At 46.6% G+C, this 23,979-nt stretch overlaps 1 protein-coding gene across 1 annotated transcript in view; it reads left to right on the top strand.

The window, feature by feature from the left end:
- The window catches only part of LOC139384042 (latent-transforming growth factor beta-binding protein 2-like), a 146,276-nt gene that overhangs the window by 74,262 nt on the left and 48,035 nt on the right, over window positions 1-23,979 (top strand). The window contains exons 6-8 of the mRNA XM_071128676.1: window positions 4,974-5,177; window positions 6,285-6,526; window positions 8,078-8,180. Coding sequence (XP_070984777.1) covers window positions 4,974-5,177; window positions 6,285-6,526; window positions 8,078-8,180 — 549 coding nt within the window. The remainder of the gene's footprint in view (window positions 1-4,973; window positions 5,178-6,284; window positions 6,527-8,077; window positions 8,181-23,979) is intronic.

Raw genomic sequence — 23,979 nt, 5'->3', positions numbered from 1 at the left:
TTTCTTTTCTCTTGTATTCCAGTGTTTCCCCTATTTGCATTTAGCAGCGATGCACCGCCATCACTGCAATTAAAAAAAATATATATATATATAACGATGCCTTCAGAAAGCATACACACCCCTTGACTTTTTCCGCATTTTGCTGTGGCCTGAATTTTAAATTGATAAAAAACAAAATGTCACTGATCTACACACAATACCCCATAATGTCAAAGTGGAATTATGTTTTTTGAAAATGTACAAAATTAAAAGCTGAAATGTCTTGAGTGAATAAGTAATGAACCCCTTTGTTATGGCAAGCCTAAATAAGTACCACGCTCCATATTTTTAAGCATAGTGGTGGCTGCGTGGGTATGTTTGTAATCATTCAGAACTGGGGAGTTTTTCAGGATAAAAAAATGGCGCCAAGGACAGGCAAAATCATTGAGGAAAACCTGGTTCAGACAAGACACTGGGAGATGAATTCACCTTTCAGCAGGACAATAACCTAAAACACAAGGCCACATCTACACTGGAGTTGCTTACCATGAAGACATGGAGTGGCCGAGTTACAGTTTTGACTGAAATCTCCTTGAAAATCTATGTCAAGACCTGAAACTGTTTGTCTAGCAATGAGCAAATTGGCAAATGTTGCACAATCCAGTTGTGGAAAGCTCTTAGAGACTTACCCAGAAAGACTCACAACTATAATTGCTGCCAAATGTGCTTCAACAAACTATTTACTCAAGGATGTGAATACTTATGTAAATGAGGTATTTCTGTATTTAATTTTCAATATATGTGCAAACATTTCTAAAAACGTGTTTTCCCTTTGTCATTATGGGGTATTTTTAAGATAGAACTGCCAAAGGGGGAGGAGTTGCAGTCTATTGCAGAGATAGCCTGCAAAGTAATGTCATACTTTCCAGGTCCATACCCAAACAGTTCGAACTACTAATTTTAAAAATGACTCTCTCCAGAAATAAGTCTCTCACTGTTGCCGCCTGCTACCGACCCCCCTCAGCTCCCAGCTGTGCCCTGGACACCATTTGTGAATTGATCGCCCCCCATCTAGCTTCAGAGTTTGTTCTGTTAGGTGACCTAAACTGGGATATGCTTAACACCCCGGCAGTCCTACAATCTAAGCTAGATGCCCTCAATCTCACACAAATATTCAAGGAACCCACCAGGTACAACCCTAAATCTGTAAACAAGGGCACCCTCATAGACATCATCCTGACCAACTGGCCCTCCAAATACACCTCCGCTGTCTTCAACCAGGATCTCAGCGATCACTGCCTCATTGCCTGTATCCGCTACGGAGCCGCAGTCAAACGACCACCCCTCATCACTGTCAAACGCTCCCTAAAACACTTCTGTGAGCAGGCCTTTCTAATCGACCTGGCCCGGGTATCCTGGAAGGACATTGACCTCATCCCGTCAGTTGAGGATGCCTGGTCATTCTTTAAAAGTAACTTCCTCACCATTTTAGATAAGCATGTTCCGTTCAAAAAATGCAGAACTAAGAACAGATATAGCCCTTGGTTCACTCCAGACCTGACTGCCCTCGACCAGCACAAAAACAGCCTGTGGCGGACTGCAATAGCATCGAATAGTCCCCGCGATATGCAACTGTTCAGGGAAGTCAGGAACCAGCTTCTTCAGGCAGAAATTTGCATCCTGTAGCTCCAACTCCAAAACGTTCTGGGACACTGTGAAGTCCATGGAGAACAAGAGCACCTCCTCCCAGCTGCCCACTGCACTGAGGCTAGGTAACACGGTCACCACCGATAAATCCATGATTATCGAAAACTTCAACAAGCATTTCTCAACGGCTGGCCATGGCTTCCGCCTGGCTACTCCAACCTCGGCCAACAGCTCCGCCCCCCCCCCCCCCCCCCCGCAGCTACTCGCCCAAGCCTCTCCAGGTTCTCCTTTACCCAAATCCAGATAGCAGATGTTCTGAAAGAGCTGCAAAACCTGGACCCGTACAAATAAGCTGGGCTTGACAATCTGGACCCTCTATTTCTGAAACTATCCGCTGCCATTGTCGCAACCCCTATTACCAGCCTGTTCAACCTCTCTTTCATATCGTCTGAGATCCCCAAGGATTGGAAAGATGCCGCAGTCATCCCCCTCTTCAAAGCGGGAGACACCCGAGGACCCAAACTGTTACAGACCTATATCCATCCTGCCCTGCCTATCTAAGGTCTTCGAAAGCCAAGTCAACAAACAGGTCACTGACCATCTCGAATCCCACCGTACCTTCTCCGCTGTGCAATCTGGTTTCCGAGCCGGTCACGGGTGCACCTCAGCCACGCTCAAGGTACTAAACGATATCATAACCGCCATCGATAAAAGACAGTACTGTGCAGCCGTCTTCATCGACCTTGCCAAGGCTTTCGATTCTGTCAATCACCATATTCTTATCGGCAGACTCAGTAGCCTCGGTTTTTCTGATGACTGCCTTGCCTGGTTCAGCAACTACTTTGCAGACAGAGTTCAGTGTGTCAAATCGGAGGGCATGCTGTCCGGTCCTCTTGCAGTCTCTATGGGGGTGCCACAGGGTTCAATTCTCAGGCCGACTCTTTTCTCTGTATATATCAATGATGTTGCTCTTGCTGCGGGCGATTCCCTGATCCACCTCTACGCAGACGACACCATTCTATATACTTCCGGCCCGTCCTTGGACACTGTGCTATCTAACCTCCAAACAAGCTTCAATGCCATACAACACTCCTTCCATGGCCTCCAACTGCTCTTAAACGCTAGTAAAACCAAATGCATGCTTTTCAACCGCTCGCTGCCTGCACCCGCACGCCTGACTAGCATCACCACCCTGGATGGTTCCGACCTTGAATATGTGGACATCTATAAGTACCTAGGTGTCTGGCTAGACTGTAAACTCTCCTTCCAGACTCATATCAAACATCTCCAATCGAAAATCAAATCTAGAGTCGGCTTTCTATTCCGCAACAAAGCCTCCTTCACTCACGCCGCCAAACTTACCCTAGTAAAACTGACTATCCTACCGATCCTCGACTTCGACGATGTCATCTACAAAATTGCTTCCAACACTCTACTCAGCAAACTGGATGCAGTTTATCACAGTGCCATCTGTTTTGTCACTAAAGCACCTTATACCACCCACCACTGCGACCTGTATGCTCTAGTCGGCTGGCCCTCGCTACATATTCGTCGCCAGACCCACTGGCTCCAGGTCATCTACAAGTCCATGCTAGGTAAAGCTCCGCCTTATCTCAGTTCACTGGTCACGATGGCAACACCCACCCGTAGCACGCGCTCCAGCAGGTGTATCTCACTGATCATCCCTAAAGCCACCACCTCATTTGGCCGCCTTTCGTTCCAGTTCTCTGCTGCCTGTGACTGGAACGAATTGCAAAAAGTTGGAGACTTTTATCTCCCTCACCAACTTCAAACATCTGCTATCTGAGCAGCTAACCGATCGCTGCAGCTGTACATAGTCTATCGGTAAATAGCCCACCCATTTTTACCTACCACATCCCCATACTGTTTTTATTTATTTACTTTTCTGCTCTTTTGCACACCAATATCTCTACCTGTACATGACCATCTGATCATTTATCACTCCAGTGTTAATCTGCAAAATTTTTATTATTCGCCTACCTCCTCATGCCTTTTGCACACAATGTATATAGACTCTTTTTTTTCTACTGTGTTATTGACTTGTTAATTGTTTACTCCATGTGTAACTCTGTGTTGTCTGTTCACACTGCTATGCTTTATCTTGGCCAGGTCGCAGTTGTAAATGAGAACTTGTTCTCAACTAGCCTACCTGGTTAAATAAAGGTGAAATATATATATTTTTTTTAAATACAAATTTAAAATAATTTGTCAGCCATAGTCATTTCACGACTCGCAAGACGCATGTGTCTCACTGCAACTTAATTAGTGTCTCGCTGCAATAATCTGAATGAATGTGTTGTGCAAGTTGATTTCCTCAGTCAGCTGAATGCACCGCCTAATTAGTTTATAGAACTGTGGTTACGTAAGTAACCTTCAATATCCACCATTAGCTGCTGGGACAAATGGAGTGGTAATATTAATGTGAATTTGGCTATAGCTTTTGAACAGTTGAAGCTATTTAGAGAATTTAACCACATTCCTGAATGCCAATACTTTCAGAAACGCGTCCATGTACGACGTACATAAACTGTGCAGGACTCGTTAGAAGGGAGGGTAGTGAATCTGTATAACTGGGGAAATGAATAGATTAAAGCATACTTCCTTCAAAAAGCATATACTTCCTTCAAAACAGAAATTTGACATTACCTGATTTGACTTATCTTTGTGCTATATCTTTCATTGAGATAATGGCAATAAGGCCCGATTCAAAAGATTAAATAAATACTTTTTACACATTTGTTTCTTAGTGTCCTACATTAGAGATTGAAACAGTTTGATCATCCATGCTAATAGTATCTTAAATATTGTGTCTGAATCAATTTAAAATCATGTATGAATCAGTTTAAAGTCGTGACCCCCCAACCCCCCTTATTAGTGATATGTCATCATGCAAAATTCATACCAAATGTATTTCTACCTGCTTGAACACCGAATAGCTCAGATACTCCTGAAAACATGAAATGACCCCAGGAATCGATAGAACATCACTCAGAGCTGTACAAAAACAATATAACATTCAAAATGGGTGAATCTTCTCTTTAATAGGGAGAGGTTATATTTGAAGTGTGTTTTACCTCAGGGTGAAGTTGGAGCTTCATAAACCCATGTCAAATGAGGTTTCTGCTAGTGAATGTGGTGACGGTTATGTGAGCAACAGGAAAGTAGTTGTCCATATGAAGTCTCAGTCTACACTACCTATTGGAATTTTCTCTCCTGCTTCTCATTATGTGTATGGGCCCCAGCATATGAGGACGCATAAATCAACTTAATTCAATCTGGCGGTTCCTTACACTAACAAACCTCCCCCCTTCCTCTCTCCCCTGCAGTCTTCTGTCAGATCCCCTGTCTGAACGGCGGGCGCTGCATTGGCAGGGACCAGTGCTGGTGCCCAACAAACTCCTCTGGGAAGTTCTGCCACCTCCCAGCCCCCCCTCCTGCCCGACCCACCCCCAGCAGGAAGGACGGCAGCCTGGCCGGACACAACTCGTCCTCCCACTCCATGTACACCCTGCCGCTGTCCAATCAACAAGGTGATCACCTAGCCGTCTGTCTGGCTGGATGGGACATAGGAACACAGTCTCTGGCCAGGTCTCCAGGACCTCCCTCAGCTAGGTCTCCTGTAGTCACACTGTGTCCTCCAGTTCTGCTGATTTTACTGCTGTCTTTTATTCATCTGATTCATCATGCCCTCTCAACTGTGCTGGTTTTGTTTCAACTAACTCAGGTTTATTTGTTGACGTGCAACAGCCCAGTTAGTAACTCTGCTGAATTCTACCTTCGTGAACCAGCAGTGAAAGTCAGAATGGGTTCTCAGTAGAATATGTAAAGGGGTGTTTCTTTGGAGTTCCCCATATTGTTCACACAGTGCTCCCTCTTAGAAGACCCTATAGTGAATTAGAAACAGAGCATGCCCTAACCATGAAGAGCCGCTAAAATAAGCAGCATTAGAGCAACATTCCCCTTTTGTCCTGGCTTCTCTTTGGCCTGCTGTAAGTAGAAGCAGAAGCTCTCTCTTCAGATTCTCACTTAGCTCCTTTGAATTCCATTCTCCATTTTTTCCCCAGCCCTTCCTGACTTTATAATGCTAATCTAATGACAGACCACATGTGTGGGTTGTTACATCACAGGGCAGGCTTCTGCCTGTCTGTCTGACTGTGTCGAGAGAGTCACTACAAGGCCATGGTAAAGTCATGTGCTCTCTCTCACTCTCTGTAGTATATCAAACACAGGGCCTGTTTGTGGAGCTGTGATTTATGAAAGGGGAGAGTATGTCAGAATTCCTGGGAAATTCCTCGGCACATCCTGAATATGGATGTGCTCTGGTGTCACATGGACAAAGGAGAATGTCCTCAATATTACAACAGTTCTGCAATTCCTTCAACCTGCCTCGGGTCATAAACATATAATAATGGAATTCAACTTTTGTGTGTTTTAAGTGTCTTTTCGTTTGTACTGTATCTCAGTTAAGACCTGACTTTGGGAACACCCTTTGAGAAGCATCACTGCAAGGTCAGGTCCAGGACTGTTCATCATGCTCTTTCCCATGTCCAGACAGATTGGGCTCAATGTGTTTCTGCTGAATGTGGTAGTAGAGTGTTGCCTGACAGACTGTGCTGTGCGCTCTGTGTCCTGTCCAGCCTCTCTGCACCCATCCATGGTGAATGTCCACATCCAGCACCCCCACGAGGCTGAGGTGCAGATCCACCAAGTTGCCCGGGTCAAGCCTGGCCAGAGACCCCCCGCGGCTGAGGGGGCTCACTCTGTACAGCAGCGCTCCCAACCTGGCAATGGCATCGGCAATGGGCATGGGCACACCAGACCACACAACCGGCAGAACGGATATGTGGGGAGGTGCTTCCAAGAGACCGTTGATGGACAGGTATAGTACGGTCCGCTGAGTATGATGTTTTGAGTGGCACACTCTGAACACAGTGCATTATAGTTGATGATGATCTTAGCAGTCTTTTGGGGTGGAGACCAGATTTGGCTTCCATGTGCCTTACCGTCCGTCCGGCAGGGCAGCATTCATGTCTTCCCTCCTCTGTCTGTCTGATAGTAGGTGTCTGGGACAGGAGGTCTGTCTGTGGCTTTGAATTATACTGCAGCCAGGATTTATAAGCTCTCAACACATTGATCATCTCGTGTTCCCCTCCCAACACCCACAGACGTGTTATGAGTTAGGCTTGAGAGGGAGGACTAAAGCGAGAGGCTGAAATCCAACCCACGTCTCAAACACAGAGCGATCTCCTTCACATACACACACACACACACACACACACATACCACACTCTCATCTCTCTCACACACACACTCTATATCTCATATCTCACACATAGAGAGTAAAGAGCAGTGGTGGTGGTTGGAGGAACCCATGGAGGTAGAAATCTGAGGAACGGCTCATTGGAACAGCTGGAATGGAATATGTGGAAAGGTATCAAACACATGGAAACCATGGAAACCATGTGTTTACGATACCGTTCCATTCCAGCCGTTCCAATGAGCCGTTCCTCAGATTTCTACCTCCACTGGTAACGAGAGCTCCTCATCGTAGGTTCTGTACAGGCAGCATCTGTTGGCTTGGCTGTGAGAGATGCTGTTATTCTCCCTGCCTCCTGTTTCCAACTCTAACAGTAGTGTCCTCTGTAGAGCTACTGCCAGCCCAGTGTTAGACTATGTGTTATCAGCTACTTGACACGCAGAGCAGAGTATGTTCGTGCTGGAAGGGATCTTTCATTGTCCATGCCATTTTGAAAATAACCTACAGTCAGATTCATGCCGCTCATTGGTCCTCCCCCCAAAAAAGAAGATCTCTGTTTGGTCTTGACTGACTTTACCAATTAGGTGTTCCATAGCAATGTGTCCTTAACTCTTTTCCCAAAGCTCCATGAGGCACCATTTGTCAGGCAGAATTCAGTGATGTTTGATAATAATATCTCCACAATTAGCCAAGTTCCTTAACGAGCCAAGCCAAGAGCAGCATTAGAGCTATTCCTGGTTCAGCCTGTTTATGTCCTCTGCTGTGGCCTAACCAATCTCAGATGTGTTCAGTTCAGCTTACTCTGTCCTCATTCAGATGAGAAGACTCACAAACTGCTAAACACCCACAAAAACACCCACAAAAACACACACACACACACACACACACACACACACACACACACACACACACACACACACACACACACACACACAGTCCAATTAAAACACGCAAACACACACACACACACACACACACACACACACACACACACACACACACACACACACACACACACACACACACACACACACACACACACACACACACACACATACAGTATATAAAGTCAGGTTAAACAACATGCTGTCAGAGTGGAAAAAGGGAAGGTGTCGGTGATGTGTCCTGTGTTGTGCGAGTGTGTTGAGATGTGTGTGTGTGTTGAAATTGCAGTGTGGGAAGCCTCTTCCGGGCCTGACCAAACAGGATGACTGCTGTGGAAGTGTGGGTGCCTCATGGGGCCTGAACAAGTGCACAGAGTGTCCAACCAAACCAGGTAAGTCCCCTTTACCCTCACATCCTGAACACACTAAACCAGTGAAGCTAGATCCTCCCGGGCTATTCCTTCTGTTATGTTATGATGTGTTCATTTGGCTAAACAATGTATTTTACGTCAATCGTGAACCCAATCTATCTCTGAAATGAACCGTCAATCCCTTTAACAGTGGGGTGATAATTCAGGATGATTACTGAGTTTTGTATCCTAGATTAGAAGGATCGTGCCTCAACTTTTGGCATCACTTGTCGTCTCATTGTAAAATGTAGTTGTTTTCGCTTCTAAAAACAAAACAAGGCACCAAATGAAAACACATTTAGCATGACTGGCAGGAGTGCCACCCAGCCTGCCATCAGGCAGAGAGAGAGGCCAGCTCTGCCTCTACTATAGCTAACAGAAGAGAAATGGACAGCCATGGTTCCTGACCAGAGCTGCCTGTGCTGCTGCTGTGATTTGAGAAGCAGCCGTGTGCCTGTTGGGTGGTTCTTCCCCTCTTTCTGTGTGTGGAGGCAGCAGACTCTCAGTCAAGTTGTTGGCAGCGTTTCTTCATTATGTTTTAAATAGAGGAGCGCTCCGGGCCCCTGATGACCCCCACCGAAGGGCCTCCAGGCCCTACTGAAGCTCCCCACGAGGGTTGTTTGGTGGTTAGGAGGGACGGTCCCCACCCTGCTCTTCCCTGTTAATCCTATCAGGAAGAGGCCTGGCTGCGGTAGATGTCAATAGCCTGTCACAGGGTGCTGTCATAGCCCCTTCCCTGTGAAGTGTCTGTCTGCCGGAGCTCTAATCACAAGCAGACATCATCTCATCTAAGGTCCATTCATCATAGACAAACATCTATTTTTCTCTTCTCTCTGTGCCAGAATCTCTCTCTCACTCTCTCTATCTCTTTCTTTCTTTCTCTATCTTATTCTCTCTCTCTTTCTCTCTCTCACTCTCTCTGTCTCTCTCTATCTCTTTCTTTCTCTCTCCCACACCAGCATCTCGTTTGACTCACAGATGTTTTCCTCTCCTCCGTCCTTTGAAGTGGGGAGAAACAGAACTATCCCTCCATTCTCTCATTGTGTAGTTGTTTCGGGGCAGCTTGGGCCCTGGTCCCGGGTCACACGCAGAGTTGCTGGAGATGAGAGAATGAAAGACAAAAGAGGGAAAGATGAAGCCACATACTGTATGTCCCATGCTGATTGGTGCATACTTTGAAGGACTTTATAGGGAATTACTTGGCATTCCTTTCCAGTCTTATGGTTCCCTGTATACAAATATGGCCAGAACCCGCTTTAGCTGGCTTCATTATACTTTGTGTACTATGTAGTAACTTAAACAAGTGGACACGCGCTAATGAAGAGTAATCATTTTGTCATCCCGTACATCTGTCTTGGACTGCTCCCAGCCAGGTCAGTTGATGGCTTGATGACAAGTATCTGGAAACTAGTCATTTACCTCAATGAGAGAGGCTTGTGTCTCACCTCTCCGAGCTTGTGATGCTGAGGTCATAATGCCCAGCTTGTTTTTGGGTGTGACTCACGCAACACCCGTCAGTTTATTATTGTTTGTAAAACATACAGGCCATTGAAAACAAGTGTCACCGCAACAGGAGCCTCTTAACAACATATTTTGTAGACACTGAGAACTATGTCGCTTAGAATGTGGTTCCATTAAGGAATGCTAAATCCAGACCTACTGTTTCCCGGAACCTTTTAATGTCTCCTCTGCTCAGATCCAAGTGCCAGGATGTCTCGTTCTCTGTTGCCTATCTTGGCTTCAGTCCTGACTGTGATCTCCACACCATTCCCACGTTATTCTCCTATAGTTCTCCCTCTATCCAATGGGAGGGAATCACTGAACTCTCTGACTGATTCAGTGAAAGACATCAATCCAAGACACTGCCAGACTACTCTGTTGTTTTAGGCAGATAAAGTATTATTATTGTTATATGGAGTGGAGGAAGCCGCAGTGCGGTGGGGAAACCAACGGGTGTGTGTTTTTGGGAGGGAAGTTGACGTAATGGAGGTAATGACAGTGACACTGTGGAAGCCCCAGCACCAGCCCCGTTCAGCCCTTTAGGATCGAATGCACTATAAACCCACATGCTGCACATTTCAGTGAGTAATGAACTCCAGATAAAATAAGATCCTGGTCCATCTCTCCTCTCTCTCTCTGGTTCGTATGTCCATCTCTCCTCTCTCTCTCTTGTTCATATGTCCACCTCTCCTCTCTCTCTCTGGCTCATATGTCCATCTCTCCTCTCTCTCTCTGGTTAGTATGTCCATCTCTCCTCTCTCTCTCTGGTTCATATGTCCATCTCTCCTCTCTCTCTCTGGTTCATATGTCCATCTCTCCTCTCTCTCTCTGGTTCATATGTCCATCTCTCCTCTGTCTCTCTGGTTCATGTGTCCATCTCTCCTCTCTCTCTCTGGTTCATGTGTCCATCTCTCCTCTCTCTCTCTGGTTTGTATGTCCATCTCTCCTCTCTCTCTCTCTGGTTTGTATGTCCATCTCTCCCCTCTCTCTCTGGTTCATATGTCCATCTCTCCTCTCTCTCTCTGGTTCATATGTCCATCTCTCCTCTCTCTCTCTGGTTCATATGTCCATCTCTCCTCTCTCTCTCTGGTTCGTATGTCCATCTCTCCTCTCTCTCTCTCTGGTTCGTATGTCCATCTCTCCTCTCTCTCTCTGGTTCGTATGTCCATCTCTCCTCTCTCTCTCTGGTTCGTATGTCCATCTCTCCTCTCTCTCTCTGGTTCGTATGTCCATCTCTCCTCTCTCTCTCTGGTTCATATGTCCATCTCTCCTCTCTCTCTCTGGTTCGTATGTCCATCTCTCCTCTCTCTCTCTGGTTCGTATGTCCATCTCTCCTCTCTCTCTCTGGTTCATGTGTCCATCTCTCCTCTCTCTCTCTGGTTCATATGTCCATCTCTCCTCTCTCTCTCTTTTTCATATGTCCATCTCTCCTCTCTCTCTCTGGTTCATGTGTCCATCTCTCCTCTCTCTCTCTGGTTCATATGTCAATCTCTCCTCTCTCTCTCTGGTTCGTATGTCCATCTCTCCTCTCTCTCTCTGGTTCATATGTCCATCTCTCCTCTCTCTCTCTGGTTCATATGTCCATCTCTCCTCTCTCTCTCTGGTTCATATGTCCATCTCTCCTCTCTCTCTCTGGTTCATATGTCCATATCTCCTCTCTCTCTCTGGTTCATATGTCCATCTCTCCTCTCTCTCTCTGGTTCATATGTCCATCTCTCCTCTCTCTCTCTGGTTCATATGTCCATCTCTCCTCTCTCTCTCTGGCTCATATGTCCATCTCTCCTCTCTCTCTCTGGTTCATGTGTCCATCTCTCCTCTCTCTCTCTGGTTCATATGTCCATCTCTCCTCTCTCTCTCTGGTTTGTATGTCCATCTCTCCTCTCTCTCTCTGGTTCATATGTCCATCTCTCCTCTCTCTCTCTGGTTCATATGTCCATCTCTCCTCTCTCTCTGGTTCATATGTCCATCTCTCCTCTCTCTCTCTGGTTCATATGTCCATCTCTCCTCTCTCTCTCTGGTTCATATGTCCATCTCTCCTCTCTCTCTCTGGTTCATATGTCCATCTCTCCTCTCTCTCTCTGGTTCATATGTCCATCTCTCCTCTCTCTCTCTGGTTCATATGTCCATCTCTCCTCTCTCTCTCTGGTTCATATGTCCATCTCTCCTCTCTCTCTCTGGTTCATGTGTCCATCTCTCCTCTCTCTCTGGTTCCCATCTCTCCTCTCTCTCTCTGGTTCATATGTCCATCTCTCCTCTCTCTCTCTGGTTCATGTGTCCATCTCTCCTCTCTCTCTTTGGTTCGTATGTCCATCTCTCCTCTCTCTCTCTGGTTCATATGTCCATCTCTCCTCTCTCTCTCTGGTTCATATGTCCATCTCTCCTCTATCTCTCTGGTTCATATGTCCATCTCTCCTCTCTCTCTCTGGTTCATATGTCCATCTCTCCTCTCTCTCTCTGGTTCATATGTCCATCTCTCCTCTCTCTCTCTGGTTCATGTGTCCATCTCTCCTCTCTCTCTGGTTCATATGTCCATCTCTCCTCTCTCTCTCTGGTTCATATGTCCATCTCTCCTCTCTCTCTCTGGTTCATGTGTCCATCTCTCCTCTCTCTCTTTGGTTCGTATGTCCATCTCTCCTCTCTCTCTCTGGTTCATATGTCCATCTCTCCTCTCTCTCTCTGGTTCATATGTCCATCTCTCCTCTCTCTCTCTGGTTCATATGTCCATCTCTCCTCTCTCTCTCTGGTTCATGTGTCCATCTCTCCTCTCTCTCTCTCTGGTTCATATGTCCATCTCTCCTCTCTCTCTCTGGTTCATATGTCCATCTCTCCTCTCTCTCTCTGGTTCATATGTCCATCTCTCCTCTCTCTCTCTCTGGTTTGTATGTCCATCTCTCCTCTCTCTCTCTGGTTCATATGTCCATCTCTCCTCTCTCTCTCTGGTTCATATGTCCATCTCTCCTCTCTCTCTCTCTGGTTCATATGTCCATCTCTCCTCTCTCTCTCTGGTTCGTATGTCCATCTCTCCTCTCTCTCTCTCTGGTTCGTATGTCCATCTCTCCTCTCTCTCTCTGGTTCGTATGTCCATCTCTCCTCTGTCTCTCTGGTTCGTATGTCCATCTCTCCTCTCTCTCTCTGGTTCGTATGTCCATCTCTCCTCTCTCTCTCTGGTTCATATGTCCATCTCTCCTCTCTCTCTCTGGTTCGTATGTCCATCTCTCCTCTCTCTCTCTGGTTCGTATGTCCATCTCTCCTCTCTCTCTCTGGTTCATGTGTCCATCTCTCCTCTCTCTCTCTGGTTCATATGTCCATCTCTCCTCTCTCTCTCTTTTTCATATGTCCATCTCTCCTCTCTCTCTCTGGTTCATGTGTCCATCTCTCCTCTCTCTCTCTGGTTCATATGTCAATCTCTCCTCTCTCTCTCTGGTTCGTATGTCCATCTCTCCTCTCTCTCTCTGGTTCATATGTCCATCTCTCCTCTCTCTCTCTGGTTCATATGTCCATCTCTCCTCTCTCTCTCTGGTTCATATGTCCATCTCTCCTCTCTCTCTCTGGTTCATATGTCCATATCTCCTCTCTCTCTCTGGTTCATATGTCCATCTCTCCTCTCTCTCTCTGGTTCATATGTCCATCTCTCCTCTCTCTCTCTGGTTCATATGTCCATCTCTCCTCTCTCTCTCTGGTTCATATGTCCATCTCTCCTCTCTCTCTCTGGCTCATATGTCCATCTCTCCTCTCTCTCTCTGGTTCGTATGTCCATCTCTCCTCTCTCTCTCTGGTTCATATGTCCATCTCTCCTCTCTCTCTCTGGTTTGTATGTCCATCTCTCCTCTCTCTCTCTGGTTCATATGTCCATCTCTCCTCTCTCTTTCTGGTTCGTATGTCCATCTCTCCTCTCTCTCTCTGGTTCATATGTCCATCTCTCCTCTCTCTCTCTGGTTCATATGTCCATCTCTCCTCTCTCTCTCTGGTTCATATGTCCATCTCTCCTCTCTCTCTCTGGTTCATGTGTCCATCTCTCCTCTCTCTCTGGTTCATATGTCCATCTCTCCTCTCTCTCTCTGGTTCATATGTCCATCTCTCCTCTCTCTCTCTGGTTCATGTGTCCATCTCTCCTCTCTCTCTTTGGTTCGTATGTCCATCTCTCCTCTCTCTCTCTGGTTCATATGTCCATCTCTCCTCTCTCTCTCTGGTTCATATGTCCATCTCTCCTCTATCTCTCTGGTTCATATGTCCATCTCTCCTCTCTCTCTCTGGTTCATATGTCCATCTCTCCTCTCTCTCTCTGGTTCATATGTCCATCTCTCCTCTCTCTCTCTGGTTCATATGTCCATCTCTCCTCTCTCTCTCTGGTTCATATGTCCATCTCTCCTCTCTCTCTCATATGGTTCATATGTCCATCTCTCCTCTCTCTCTCTGGTTCATATGTCCATCTCTCCTCTCTCTCTCTGGTTCATATGTATGTCCATCTCTCCTCTCTCTCTCTGGTTCATATGTCCATCTCTCCTCTCTCTCTCTGGTTTGTATGTCCATCTCTCCTCTCTCTCTTTGGTTCGTATGTCCATCTCTCCTCTCTCTCTCTGGTTCATATGTCCATCTCTCCTCTCTCTCTCTGGTTCATATGTCCATCTCTCCTCTATCTCTCTGGTTCATATGTCCATCTCTCCTCTCTCTCTCTGGTTCATATGTCCATCTCTCCTCTCTCTCTCTGGTTCATATGTCCATCTCTCCTCTCTCTCTCTGGTTCATGTGTCCATCTCTCCTCTCTCTCTGGTTCATATGTCCATCTCTCCTCTCTCTCTCTGGTTCATATGTCCATCTCTCCTCTCTCTCTCTGGTTCATGTGTCCATCTCTCCTCTCTCTCTTTGGTTCGTATGTCCATCTCTCCTCTCTCTCTCTGGTTCATATGTCCATCTCTCCTCTCTCTCTCTGGTTCATATGTCCATCTCTCCTCTCTCTCTCTGGTTCATATGTCCATCTCTCCTCTCTCTCTCTGGTTCATGGTCCATCTCTCTCCTCTCTCTCTCTGGTTCATATGTCCATCTCTCCTCTCTCTCTCTGGTTCATATGTCCATCTCTCCTCTCTCTCTCTGGTTCATATGTCCATCTCTCCTCTCTCTCTCTCTGGTTCATATGTCCATCTCTCCTCTCTCTCTCTGGTTCATATGTCCATGTCCATCTCTCTCCTCTCTCTCTCTCTGGTTCTCTCCTCTCTCTCTGGTTCGTATGTCCATCTCTCCTCTCTCTCTCTGGTTCATATGTCCATCTCTCCTCTCTCTCTCTGGTTTGTATGTCTCTCTCCTCTCTCTCTCTGGTTCATATGTCCATATGTCCATCTCTCCTCTCTCTCTCTGGTTCGTATGTCCATCTCTCCTCTCTCTCTCTCTGGTTCGTATGTCCATCTCTCCTCTCTCTCTCTGGTTCGTATGTCCATCTCTCCTCTGTCTCTCTGGTTCGTATGTCCATCTCTCCTCTCTCTCTCTGGTTCTCTCCTCTCTCTCTCTGTATGTCCATCTCTCCTCTCTCTCTCTGGTTCATATGTCCATCTCTCCTCTCTCTCTCTGGTTCGTATGTCCATCTCTCCTCTCTCTCTCTGGTTCATATGTCCATCTCTCCTCTCTCTCTCTGGTTCATATGTCCATCTCTCCTCTCTCTCTCTGGTTCATATGTCCATCTCTCCTCTCTCTCTCTATGTTCTCATATGTCCATCTCTCCTCTCTCTCTCTGGTTCATATGTCCATCTCTCCTCTCTCTCTCTGGTTCCATCTCTCCTCTCTCTCTCTGGTTCGTATGTCCATCTCTCCTCTCTCTCTCTGGTTTGTATCCATCTCTCTCTCTCTCTCTGGTTCGTATGTCCATCTCTCCTCTCTCTCTCTGGTTCATATGTCCATCTCTCCTCTCTCTCTCTGGTTCATATGTCCATCTCTCCTCTATCTCTCTGGTTCATATGTCCATCTCTCCTCTCTCTCTCTGGTTCATATGTCCATCTCTCCTCTCTCTCTCTGGTTCATATGTCCATCTCTCCTCTCTCTCTGGTTCATATCTCTCCTCTCTCTCTGGTTCATATGTCCATCTCTCCTCTCTCTCTCTGGTTCATATGTCCATCTCTCCTCTCTCTCTCTGGTTCATGTGTCCATCTCTCCTCTCTCTCTTTGGTTCGTATGTCCATCTCTCCTCTCTCTCTCTGGTTCATATGTCCATCTCTCCTCTCTCTCTCTGGTTCATATGTCCATCTCTCCTCTCTCTCTCTGGTTCATATGTCCATCTCTCCTCTCTCTCTCTGGTTCATGTGTCCATCTCTCCTCTCTCTCTCTCTGGTTCATATGTCCATCTCTCCTCTCTCTCTCTGGTTCATATGTCCATCTCTCCTCTCTCTCTCTGGTTCATATGTCCATCTCTCCTCTCTCTCTCTCTGGTTTGTATGTCCATCTCTCCTCTCTCTCTCTGGTTCATATGTCCATCTCTCCTCTCTCTCTCTGGTTCATATGTCCATCTCTCCTCTCTCTCTCTCTGGTTCATATGTCCATCTCTCCTCTCTCTCTCTGGTTCGTATGTCCATCTCTCCTCTCTCTCTCTCTGGTTCGTATGTCCATCTCTCCTCTCTCTCTGGTTCGTATGTCCATCTCTCCTCTGTCTCTCTGGTTCGTATGTCCATCTCTCCTCTCTCTCTCTGGTTCGTATGTCCATCTCTCCTCTCTCTCTCTGGTTCATATGTCCATCTCTCCTCTCTCTCTCTGGTTCGTATGTCCATCTCTCCTCTCTCTCTCTGGTTCGTATGTCCATCTCTCCTCTCTCTCTCTGGTTCATGTGTCCATCTCTCCTCTCTCTCTCTGGTTCATATGTCCATCTCTCCTCTCTCTCTCTTTTTCATATGTCCATCTCTCCTCTCTCTCTCTGGTTCATGTGTCCATCTCTCCTCTCTCTCTCTGGTTCATATGTCAATCTCTCCTCTCTCTCTCTGGTTCGTATGTCCATCTCTCCTCTCTCTCTCTGGTTCATATGTCCATCTCTCCTCTCTCTCTCTGGTTCATATGTCCATCTCTCCTCTCTCTCTCTGGTTCATATGTCCATCTCTCCTCTCTCTCTCTGGTTCATATGTCTATATCTCCTCTCTCTCTCTGGTTCATATGTCCATCTCTCCTCTCTCTCTCTGGTTCATATGTCCATCTCTCCTCTCTCTCTCTGGTTCATATGTCCATCTCTCCTCTCTCTCTCTGGTTCATATGTCCATCTCTCCTCTCTCTCTCTGGCTCATATGTCCATCTCTCCTCTCTCTCTCTGGTTCGTATGTCCATCTCTCCTCTCTCTCTCTGGTTCATATGTCCATCTCTCCTCTCTCTCTCTGGTTTGTATGTCCATCTCTCCTCTCTCTCTCTCTGGTTCATATGTCCATCTCTCCTCTCTCTTTCTGGTTCGTATGTCCATCTCTCCTCTCTCTCTCTGGTTCATATGTCCATCTCTCCTCTCTCTCTCTGGTTCATATGTCCATCTCTCCTCTCTCTCTCTGGTTCATATGTCCATCTCTCCTCTCTCTCTCTGGTTCATGTGTCCATCTCTCCTCTCTCTCTGGTTCATATGTCCATCTCTCCTCTCTCTCTCTGGTTCATATGTCCATCTCTCCTCTCTCTCTCTGGTTCATGTGTCCATCTCTCCTCTCTCTCTTTGGTTCGTATGTCCATCTCTCCTCTCTCTCTCTGGTTCATATGTCCATCTCTCCTCTCTCTCTCTGGTTCATATGTCCATCTCTCCTCTATCTCTCTGGTTCATATGTCCATCTCTCCTCTCTCTCTCTGGTTCATATGTCCATCTCTCCTCTCTCTCTCTGGTTCATATGTCCATCTCTCCTCTCTCTCTCTGGTTCATGTGTCCATCTCTCCTCTCTCTCTGGTTCATATGTCCATCTCTCCTCTCTCTCTCTGGTTCATGTGTCCATCTCTCCTCTCTCTCTTTGGTTCGTATGTCCATCTCTCCTCTCTCTCTCTGGTTCATATGTCCATCTCTCCTCTCTCTCTCTGGTTCATATGTCCATCTCTCCTCTCTCTCTCTGGTTCATATGTCCATCTCTCCTCTCTCTCTCTGGTTCATGTGTCCATCTCTCCTCTCTCTCTCTCTGGTTCATATGTCCATCTCTCCTCTCTCTCTCTGGTTCATATGTACATCTCTCCTCTCTCTCTCTGGTTCGTATGTCCATCTCTCCTCTCTCTCTGGTTCATATGTCCATCTCTCCTCTCTCTCTCTGGTTCATATGTCCATCTCTCCTCTCTCTCTCTGGTTTGTATGTCCATCTCTCCTCTCTCTCTCTGGTTCATATGTCCATCTCTCCTCTCTCTCTCTGGTTCGTATGTCCATCTCTCCTCTTTCTCTCTGGTTCGTATGTCCATCTCTCCTCTCTCTCTGGTTCAAATGTCTATCTCTCCTCTCTCTCTCTGGTTCATATGTCCATCTCTCCTCTCTCTCTCTGGTTCATGTGTCCATCTCTCCTCTCTCTCTTTGGTTCGTATGTCCATCTCTCCTCTCTCTCTCTGGTTCATATGTCCATCTCTCCTCTCTCTCTCTGGTTCATGTGTCCATCTCTCCTCTCTCTCTGGTTCATATGTCCATCTCTCCTCTCTCTCTCTGGTTCATATGTCCATCTCTCCTCTCTCTCTCTCTGGTTCGTATGTCCATCTCTCCTCTCTCTCTCTCTGGTTCGTATGTCCATCTCTCCTCTCTCTCTCTGGTTCATATGTCCATCTCTCCTCTCTCTCTCTGGTTTGTATGTCCATCTCTCCTCTCTCTCTCTGGTTCATATGTCCATCTCTCCTCTCTCTGTCTGGTTCATATGTCCATCTCTCCTCTCTCTCTCTGGTTCATATGTCCATCTCTCCTCTCTGTCTCTGGTTCATATGTCCATCTCTCCTCTCTCTCTCTGGTTCGTATGTCCATCTCTCCTCTCTCTCTGGTTCATATGTCCATCTCTCCTCTCTCTCTCTGGTTCATATGTCCATCTCTCCTCTCTCTCTCTGGTTTGTATGTCCATCTCTCCTCTCTCTCTCTCTGGTTCATATGTCCATCTCTCCTCTCTCTCTCTGGTTCGTATGTCCATCTCTCCTCTTTCTCTCTGGTTCGTATGTCCATCTCTCCTCTCTCTCTGGTTCATATGTCTATCTCTCCTCTCTCTCTCTGGTTCATATGTCCATCTCTCCTCTCTCTCTCTGGTTCATATGTCCATCTCTCCTCTCTCTCTCTGGTTCATGTGTCCATCTCTCCTCTCTCTCTCTGGTTCATATGTCCATCTCTCCTCTCTCTCTCTGGTTCATGTGTCCACCTCTCCTCTCTCTCTCTGGTTCATGTGTCCATCTCTCCTCTCTCTCTCTGGTTCGTGTCCATCTCTCCTCTCTCTCTCTCTGGTTCGTATGTCCATCTTTCCTCTCTCTCTCTCTGGTTCGTATGTCCATCTCTCCTCTCTCTCTCTGGTTCATATGTCCATCTCTCCTCTCTCTCTCTGGTTTGTATGTCCATCTCTCCTCTCTCTCTCTGGTTCATATGTCCATCTCTCCTCTCTCTGTCTGGTTCATATGTCCATCTCTCCTCTCTCTCTCTGGTTCATATGTCCATCTCTCCTCTCTGTCTCTGGTTCATATGTCCATCTCTCCTCTCTCTCTCTGGTTCGTATGTCCATCTCTCCTCTCTCTCTCTGGTTCATATGTCCATCTCTCCTCTCTCTCTCTGGTTCATATGTCCATCTCTCCTCTCTCTCTCTGGTTCATATGTCCATCTCTCCTCTCTCTCTCTGGTTCATATGTCCATCTCTCCTCTCTCTCTCTGGTTCATGTGTCCATCTCTCCTCTCTCTCTCTGGTTCGTATGTCCATCTCTCCTCTCTCTCTCTGGTTCATATGTCCATCTCTCCTCTCTCTCTCTGGCTCATATGTCCATCTCTCCTCTCTCTCTCTGGTTCATATTTACGTCTCTCCTCTCTCTCTCTGGTTCATATGTCCATCTCTCCTCTCTCTCTGGTTCATATGAGGCTGAGGCAGAGAGAGAGAGAGAGAGAGAGAGAGAGAGAGAGAGAGAGAGAGAGACCACAAGAAAAGGTCAACCAGTGTATGCTTATTTATTTTCCCTTTTGTACTTTAACCGTTTGTACATCGTTACAACACTGTATAAATACATGATATGACATTTGTAATGTCTTTATTCTTTTGGAACTTCTGTGAGTGTAATGTTTACTGTTAATTTTTATTGTTTATTTCACTTTTGCATATTATCTACTTCACTTGCTTAACATTAACTTAACTTAACATATGTTTCCCATGCCAATAAAGCCCCTTGAATTGAATTGAATTGAATTGAATTGAGAGAAAACAGCGCCAGACCTTATTTAAATTTCAGGCTTATGGCTGAAATGTTGAAGTGTGTCCTCTGACAGGAGAGGAGATGTAAGCAATTAGAGCTGCTTGTCCCCCTAGACTGCAAGATGACACCTGATTGGATGAGGCAAGGCCAATGTGGGGTATGGAGTTGATTGACAGCTAATTTGCTTTCAAAGTACAGTATATTGGGAAACGTACCCAATAAAGTGAATCCAGCTACTTGTAGATACAGTAGATCAGAACAATGATAGGTAGATCAGTGTCATTCAGACTGTTTGTTGGGGTTTTCTGCATTGTGGATCACTTTAAGTGAAAGGTTCATGTGAAAACTGATCTGAGGTACTTTAGAAGAAAAAGTGTGACTGCCTCTGCCCTGAGTGTGACCCTATGACCTGGTGCGAGAGTGGCATGGCGGTTTCTGACTTTAAATGGAGTAGCTGGCCACCCATAGTCATTTTATTTCTAAGTGGCCATCTGTACCAGTGTGTTCCATGGCTTATTCAATTCCATAAAGCATGGCTCCGGTCGTCTCCCTATCTGTCATTCCAGGAAGTCTTCCCTCCAAGTGACTCTCCCACTCCGGGTTGCTTCCCAGGGAGCAGGAACAGAGTTCCCCGGGGCCAACATAAATCACAGACACACCCACAGGAGCCCTGGCCTCTGGCCCTGGAGCCACTACCTCCCCAGGCCACCGAGGTCACAGCATGATGTCACAGCATGATGATGTCAGCCCTCTGCCCCTCCTTCCTCAACCCCGACCACACCAGCAGGCCCGCCCCATACTGAGGGAGCAACCTCCCTCTGACTCTACTATCTCTCTCTCATAGGAATGTTATTCCTGAGCATCAGATTAATCAAATAAGATGAGAAGGAGGAGAAGAAGGCCCTGTTCCAAATCACCCTACATGAGATCATCCCTTCCAGTCCCATGGAGAACTATTGAATCTGCCCATTTAAGACCAAAGCATGTGCCTAGTACTTTTTATTAGCAGTGATCAAACATTGAACACTTGTTAATGACCAACATTCAAACCCAGTGATGGGGCGACTTGTTCAGAACAACACAGACAGAGCTGAACATGTGCTGTAGTCCGTGCCAAGGTTCCAGGCTGCTCTCTCTCTCTGCCACTGCAGCCTCTCTCATGGTGATTAGACAGAGACGTTGCCATCCTTTGACAGGTTCTGATTCGCTCTGTGTTGATTTAGCTTAATGCCGGGTACAAACAGTGTGATGGAATCTATTAGCTAGACAGCAGTGTGGCTAATGGGGGCTGACTGGGCCTGACTGCGAGCAGGAATGCATCCCAATGCAGACATACAGTATCTATCTATCTGGCCCGGAGAGGACTGCTAAGTTCAAGGCACCGTGCCAGTGAGTTGGAGGCACATGGAAATGAAATCTCTGTTGCATGGCTGGATATGATACATGTTTAGCCTGTTCATCATGGGGTATGGACTATACCATTTCATCTCTTGGCCTCGCCCCCAGTGGTAAATATTTCATGTCAAGTGGCGGCAGTGGGAGATTATGGGAGAATGTGTGTCTATTTAAATGGGAGGTCACAGCCACACCGCTGTGGGCGTCGTAAAGAAGGGAGGACAGAACAACATTTTAAAAACGGTCAAACTACAAACAGATGCAAAAAGCATCAAATTATGTTAAAAACTGAGATAAATATCATGTTTTTGAAGAAGGATTAAGCCAAGCCGAACATGAGGGAGAAGCACTTTGCGACATCTCATGATGTGAAAAGGCCTTTATAAATACAGTTGATTTCATTTGATGAAATAAATGCCTTGATCGGACCAGCTGCATTGTCTTTATACAATGTCTGTCAAAACATGGTAATTGTCTGTGCCTATGAACACACAGCTGGGAATGTCATTTACCCCATATCAAACTCCAAGCTGGTATACTGGAGCTTTTTAAGAAAGCAAATGTTAGCTTTGCATGAGTGTGTGGTGTCTGAGGCTGATCTCATCATGGGGATGTTGATGTTAGGTCCATGTGGCTGTCTCGTCTCATCTGATGCCCCAGCGCTTGACTGGCTGGCAGCTGGGGCTTATTTACAGGGCTCGTGATATGGGCCGTGCCAGAATGGCAAACTTGGCTTGTGCCAATGAGACGTTCTGCTTTGAAAGCAAATGACTTCCCCTTAGCTGTTTTCTGTAATCAGTCGTTGGCCTGGAGGCCAGAGGGACATGGGTTCTTTCTCATCTTCATCTCAAAGGGAATGAAACAACTCCTTGTGATTAAAGGATTGTGTTGGGTTTACCCCTCCATGGCACCAGTTTGTCCCATGGCCGTCTGTTCTCAGTAAGCAAGTCGCTTAAAGGGTTTTAAAGGTTCTTGGTACTCATGTCTGCTGTGTTCCTACAGAATGGCTAACTTTGGAATGGATAGAGATGACTGTCTCCCATCCTCCTGTGACTCACATCCATTTCCCCTCTCTGGTCTACTACTTCTTCTCAGGTTCTCCAGCTAGGCTCCGGGATAAGCCTGGGAGTAGGGGGTGACTCGGGGCAGGCCCCATGGAGGAGCAGTATATTGGGGTTGAGGCAGTACAGTACATTGTGGGTTCAGTACCGTGCTCTCAGCCTGTGATGGGTGTGCCTGGCACTCGTACGTCTAAGCAGGCGAATAGAAGCCTCCCTCAGGCCAGGTGGTCCACATAATGATTGCACTAAATTACCAATTAAAGATTTCTGTCAAGCAGAACCCATTTGACTAGGCGCGCTCCTTTCCCTTCAGACTCCTTCCCTCTCGCTCTTTTCTTACCTTCACTCCCCTTTTGCCTATCCTCCTCTCTCATTCCCTCTGTAAACACCCACATCTCAAAAAGCCTATTTCAAAGAACGTGCTGAGTTAGCTTTGACTCCTGTTTTAGAGTAGGCTCTCAAAAGAAAGTGATGCCACCTATTAAGAAATGTTATATGAGGCTTCAACTGTTTACAAGCAAATATTGCTGGTTGCAAATAAAATGCCTGACACAATTTAGAGATGACTGGTGAAGTACAACAAATCAGTCAAGGGTGACAAAGTCTTTTGGTAAAGTGCAATGAATGAATGGAGGGGAACAAGTGAGGCCAACAGTCTGTGTCCCTGTACTTCCTCTTTGTAAAGCACAATGAAGATGGGCCAGTCTGGTCTCTGTCCCAGCATCCACGTAACCAAGGGGAACACTAATGATGCAGCGAGGTCACTCTTGCGTTTCACTGCATTGGGATCTGTGACAATGAACATTGTCTGGGTCAGCATGACGGCATGGCACGTCCATTCCACAGTGGCATTCTACCCACAGTAGGTTACAAAACATCCTGAACTAGCATATATCCTAGATACATAGCTTCCAGTACATTTCACTCTTTGGGTTTGCTGTCCATTGCACTGGCCTATAACTTGTTTTCCCTTGTAAGGAGGCCTGCGCCCTGCCAGGCATCCCTTGGCATGTGCCCCTGCATTCAATCAGGGCAGACTGATCCTGTTCTCATAGGGGTTCACACCCGCCTCTCCCACCGCCCTGTCACAACAGCTCATTACCCAGAGGCCTCTCTGGGGATTCCAGGGGTGCAGGGCGGGACCGGAACAGCCGCTTCGCTTTGACACGATTATCCCCGACCCTGACCCTGCAGGGGAGCTCCCGTCTGGTCTGATCCACTTCTGATCTGCTGTGTGAACCTGCAGATACTACAGCCTTACTGCCTCCTTCAGTGATCACTGAGTCACGTCATGACCAACAGTATGAACTCATACTGTTAGACTCTCACAACCACTCAGAACACAGATGGGAAAACACCATAAATAAGACAGATTGATGGCACATTCCAGGTAGACTACAAGATCTCAACCTATTCTTTCTCCTCCCTGCGATATTGATAGCCTGTTGATGAACTGAGATTCACCAGTACCACAAACGGAGACAACTTTG

The sequence above is a fragment of the Oncorhynchus clarkii genome, chromosome 25, assembly GCF_045791955.1.
Source record: "Oncorhynchus clarkii lewisi isolate Uvic-CL-2024 chromosome 25, UVic_Ocla_1.0, whole genome shotgun sequence".
Taxonomy (NCBI): domain Eukaryota; kingdom Metazoa; phylum Chordata; class Actinopteri; order Salmoniformes; family Salmonidae; genus Oncorhynchus; species Oncorhynchus clarkii.
The sequence above is the reverse complement of the archived record's forward strand: the minus strand, read 5'-3'. Positions and strand labels throughout refer to the sequence as shown.